At 39.4% G+C, this 5,100-nt stretch overlaps 1 protein-coding gene across 2 annotated transcripts; it reads left to right on the top strand.

Moving 5' to 3' along the window:
• Positions 1-1,636: 1,636 nt before the first annotated feature.
• LOC140824680 (zinc finger BED domain-containing protein RICESLEEPER 2-like) lies at positions 1,637-4,798 on the top strand. 2 transcript variants are annotated; one of them, XM_073186226.1, is made up of 4 exons: positions 1,637-1,800; positions 2,352-3,980; positions 4,073-4,390; positions 4,541-4,798. In XM_073186226.1, the coding sequence occupies exons 2-4, from the start codon at positions 3,009-3,011 to the stop codon at positions 4,637-4,639; spliced, it is 1,389 nt and encodes a 462-aa protein (XP_073042327.1). In that variant the 5' UTR covers positions 1,637-1,800; positions 2,352-3,008; the 3' UTR covers positions 4,640-4,798. The 2 variants fall into 2 exon arrangements, with proteins under 2 accessions (XP_073042327.1, XP_073042326.1); XM_073186225.1 differs by having other exon boundaries at positions 4,535-4,798.
• Positions 4,799-5,100: the final 302 nt, after the last annotated feature.

Below are 5,100 nucleotides of genomic sequence, written 5' to 3'. Positions count from 1 at the left end.
ATGATGCAACGTCCATTATTGTCCTTTGACTGGATAATGGCTTTGTACCTTCTCGTACAGCTGGAATCCACTCGAAAGAATTTATCATCAACCATAGCTGAAGGATTCTAATTGATGCTTCGTATTGGTCAGTTTGAACTGATATTTCAGTTGGGCTGGTGAAATCAGTTGACTCGTCAGTGGAACTGATTTCACATTCGTTCAGTTGGACTGATCAGCTGGGTTTCTTCATCAGTTGAACACTCCTTCGGCTGGCCAGGCTTCTGAGTTTTTCCTGCTGAATCACCTATAAACTGGTCAACCAGCTGTACTGCTCAAATGATGTAGCCAGTTAGACTGATTCAATTTGTACGATCAGTTGGGTCTTCAGTTTTGCGATGTAAACATCTCGAGAGTGATCCTAGATTCTGCATAACTAAGTTAGATCATTAGTAACACAATTAACAAGTTTTGTAATCATCAAAATCAAGATTGCGAACTTGAAAAGTTCCAACATTTTATTTTCATGCTGATGTATCGCCTAGCAGAGGAGTCAAAGGATAAGAAGTTGGAAATTAAATTTTATTTTCCTGCTGAGGCATCATCTAGCAGAGGAGTCACATGGTGAGGAGGTGGAAGTTTTATTTTCCTGTTGGCTATCGCCTAGCAGAAGAGTCAGAAGGTGAGTAGGTTGAAGTTTGATTTTTCCTGCTAAGGCCCGGCTTAGCAAAGGAGGCGAGAGTTTTATTTTCATACTAAGACCCGGTTTAGCAGAGGAGTTACGAGATGATGCGGTGAGATTTTTATTTTTCTGCTAAGGCATCGCCTAGCAGAGGAGTTAGTGGGTGAGGAGGTTGAAGTTTTATTTTTCCTACTAAAGACTATTCTCCTTCAAAAGCTTAGTAGAGAACCTTGAAGATGAAGGCGACGAGGGCATACCGTGTTAGAAAAAAATATTTTGTTTGTCGATAACGAACGATGTTTTCTGCTGAGAAAATTACGAGGATCGACCTGTCCGGTCAGGTCGTGGGGGCTTGGGGGAAACGCCCCCAAAAGCTCTTCAGAATCCACACAATCATTCGCAAGGGGCCTTGGGCTAGATTGGAATGGCGAGCACGAGCGTATGGGCGAGGATGAGCGTGGTGCGCGCTCGGGCGAGAAGCTATTGGTAAGGCGAGGCGCGGTGTTCGGGCGAGCGGGCAAGGGTGATGTGCGTTGAGGCGAGCGCTAGCGGTGGTTTGCGCGGGGAGATGGCGAGGCTGTGCGAGGGCGCGGGTGTGTGGCGAGGGCGAGGGCGAGGGCGAGCGTGGGCGCATTGGGGTGAGGGCTTCGGCAGGACGAGCGTGGCGCGTGCTCGGGCAAGAAGATGTATGGCGAGGCTGGGCGGTGGCTTGCGCGGGAAGATGGCGAGGCGAGGCGAGGCGAGGCGAGGGTTAGACTTGTCAAATTGGGCCAGACCCGTCGGGCCGACCCGCCCCGTCATAAAAATTGAGCGGGTTGGGTTGATAAATTAACGCCCCGTTTGGAGGCGGGCCAAACGGGCTTATCCGTTTGGGTTGTGGGCCGAGGCGGGGCGGGTTGGCCCGCCAAATAAGGATAGAGTTTTAAATTTTTAGGTTTTTAGAAATGGACATTGAATAAGTCTCCTCTCCTCACTCTTGCCGAGCTCTGCCGCCGCTTCTATTTGCTTAATCCTGATTTACCCATTTAATTAACCATCCGATTTGTTGCTGCCTCTTTGTTATTCAAGATTTGAGTGGCTTTCCTTGCCGGTTGAAGGTGGGCGTTGTAGCCACACATCTTAGCTGCTCAATATATCTGGTAAAATCTCACTGCCCATCAGACTCCATTGCATTTTCTTGGAAAATTACTCTCCAAAGTGAATTTTTTTTTAGTTATTTAATGAGCATGTTGAGATTTCTATTAGCTTCTAGAACATGATATAAATAAAATTTGCAGTATTTAAGCCAAAGAAATTTAATTGATTACATCTATTGAAGCACGGACTGGAGTACTCCATCTTTCTTATTTTACTCTTTTTTCTGTCAATTCATCTATTTATCATATAATTATAACTATAATGTTTCTTTCTATCCGTTCACCATCAGTCTACCACCTGTATGTTGGGAACTTGCCATTTTATATGTGCTTTGAAACCCGAGTTCTTCATTAATGCTTTGGAAGCAGTAAAGTAAATCTCTGCACATAGACATCATATTTATTTAAAATTCTTAATATTCTGATACGATTATGCTTTGTCATCTTTTGACAAATTTACAGTAGTTGTACAAGTTCACAACCTCTGCACATGGACATCATGTTTATATAGAATTTACTGTAGTTATTAATATTTTTCACCATTGTATTTGCAGATTATGGATTCTACCATAAACCAAAGTATTAACATAGATGATTATGATGAAATTGGAAACAACAAGCATGGTAAGGAGGAAGCTACATCAAAAAAGCCTAAAGAATATTCTGATGTCTGGAATTATTTTACGAAAAAAGATCTTGGTCAAGATGGTATACAAAGAGCCGAATGTAAGGCATGCAAGAAAGAGTATAAATGTGGGGGAAAACAATACGGGACTTCTACATTAAGGCGTCATCTTCAAAATTGAAAAATGGTAAAATTTCATGATGTTGGACAAATGATTATTGATCATGATGGGAACATGAGGTCAAAAAAAATAGATCAAAAAGTTTCACGTGAGTTGTTAGCTGTTGCCGTTATTAACGATGATTTGCCATTTTATTTTATCGAGTACGATGGTATTAGAGCTTGGGTTAAATATATAAATCCTGATGTCCTTTGTATTTCCAGAAATACTCTTGTTTCCGACATTTCAAGAATCTACATGAGAGAGAAAGAGAAACTTAGGCAAACTTTGGCTAACATAAAAAATAGAATTTGTTTAACTTCAGATGTATGGACTGCATGCACTAGTGAGGGCTAAATTTGCTTGAGTGCCCACTTTGTTGATGATGATTGGAAATTGAATAGTAAAATACTTAGTTTTGCTCATATGCCTCCTCCACACTCAGGAGTCGAATTGGCATCAAAATTGTTTGGATTTTTGAAGGAATGGGGGTTTGAGAAAAAAGTTTTCTCTTTGACATTGGATAATGCATCAAGTAATGATAATATGCAAGGCATTTTGAAAGAACGACTCTCGTTGCATGATAGCTTGTTGTGTGATGGTGAATTTTTTCATGTTCGTTGTTCTGCTCATATATTGAATCTCATTATCCAAGAAGGTCTCAAAATAGCTAGTGTAGCTTTGAATAAAATTAGAGAATCTGTCAAGTATGTGAAAGGCTCAGAGGGGAGGATGAGAAAATTTGAAGAATGTGTGAGAGCAGTTGGTAATATTGACAGTGGTATTGGCTTGAGATTGGATGTGCCTACTCGTTGGAATTCAACATATTTGATGTTGGATAGTGCCATCAAATATAAAAAGACATTTTGTTCTCTTCAATTGAATGATAATAATTATAAATATTGTCCTTCAATTGAAGAGTGGAAAAGAGGAGAAAAAATATGTGAATTTCTTGAGCCATTTTATGATACTACTAATTTGATCTCCGGTTCTTCTTATCCTACATCAAATTTGTATGTCATGCAAGTTTGGAAGATCGAGGTTTGGTTAAATGAGAACTTGTCAAATGAAGATTTGGTGGTAAGTGATATGTGTAAAAGGATGAAAGAGAAGTCTGGTAAGTATTGGAATCAATATAGTGTGGTGCTTGCATTTGGAGCTATTCTTGACCCCCGAATTAACCTTTCTATGTTAGAGTTTTGTTATTCGAAGCTTGATGGTGATCCTATCAAATGCCAAGAGAAGGTGTTGATTGTGAAGACAAAGTTGTATAAGCTTTTTGAGAAGTATTCTAACACCAATCAGACAACTTCTTCACAACCAAGATCATCTTCTGTTATAATTTCGCATACTCAAAGTGGAGGAGAAATTAAAAATAAAGGCAAAAGAATCTATGATGTAAGTATTAAAATGATTTCTTTTCTGTGTCTTATATTCACTCTTTGGTTTGTTATTATATATATTGTTTTACCATGAGTTAATTCATGTAGGAAATCATGGCATATGAGAGTCAAACCATTAGAAGTGTAGGAAAATCTGAATTAGATCTTTATTTGGAGGAGCCAAAGCTTGAATTTGTATATTATCAAAATTTAGATATATTGGAGCATTGGAAGAATCATAAGCATCGATTCCCTTCACTTTCATTGATGGCATGCGATATTTTGTCTATCTCCATAACTACGGTTGCATCAGAGTCAACTTTTTCCATTGGTGCTCATGTGCTGACCAAGTATAGAAGTCGCATCCTTCCAGAAAAATGCAAGCTCTTATTTGCATGTGTAACTGGTTGCGTGGTTATGTTTATGGTAATTTCTCTTTTATATATATATGTGTGTGTGTATATAAATATATATATATATATATATATATATATATATATATATATATATATATATATATATATATAACTTTTCTTAAATTGATATATTGGCTTACTTCGTGTCTTTTAGATGCAGACGATGATGAATGTGCAGATTTCAAAACAACTTCATCCCGAGAAAGATCTAATGTTGTTGAAATTTTTGATGAAGAAACAGTGGAGGGAGCTATTGTAGAAGATGAAGATTGAATGAAGTTTAATGAGAATAGACTTTATAGTATTTGTTTAGTTTCTTTATGTTTAGTTTATGCACTTTACTTTTCATGGATTATGTTGTATGCTTTCTTAATTTCTTATTTTAATGTTTGTCAGTATTTTATGAAAAAATATTTGACCGAAGTATATTTTTCTTATATGTTTACTATAATAATGTTTAGCATTTTTTTCTTAAAAAAAATAAACGGGTCGGCCCGCGTAACCCGCGGCCCAAGGTGGGTTGGGCTGGGTTGGTCATTTAGAGGCCCGCCAAAATGGCGGGCTGGCCCGCCCCGCCAGCCCGTTTTGACAAGTCTAGCGAGGGTGATGGCGAGACTGGCGAGGCGGCTGTGCGAGGATGGGCGAGAACGATGGGGGGCGAGGCTGAGCACGGGCGAGGATGTGGGGAGCGGGCGAGGCGCGCAGGGGTTGGCGAGAGTG

Source organism: Primulina eburnea, chromosome 2 (genome assembly GCF_022965805.1).
Source record: "Primulina eburnea isolate SZY01 chromosome 2, ASM2296580v1, whole genome shotgun sequence".
In the NCBI taxonomy this organism is placed as follows: domain Eukaryota; kingdom Viridiplantae; phylum Streptophyta; class Magnoliopsida; order Lamiales; family Gesneriaceae; genus Primulina; species Primulina eburnea.
This window is presented reverse-complemented; position numbering and strand designations above follow the sequence as displayed.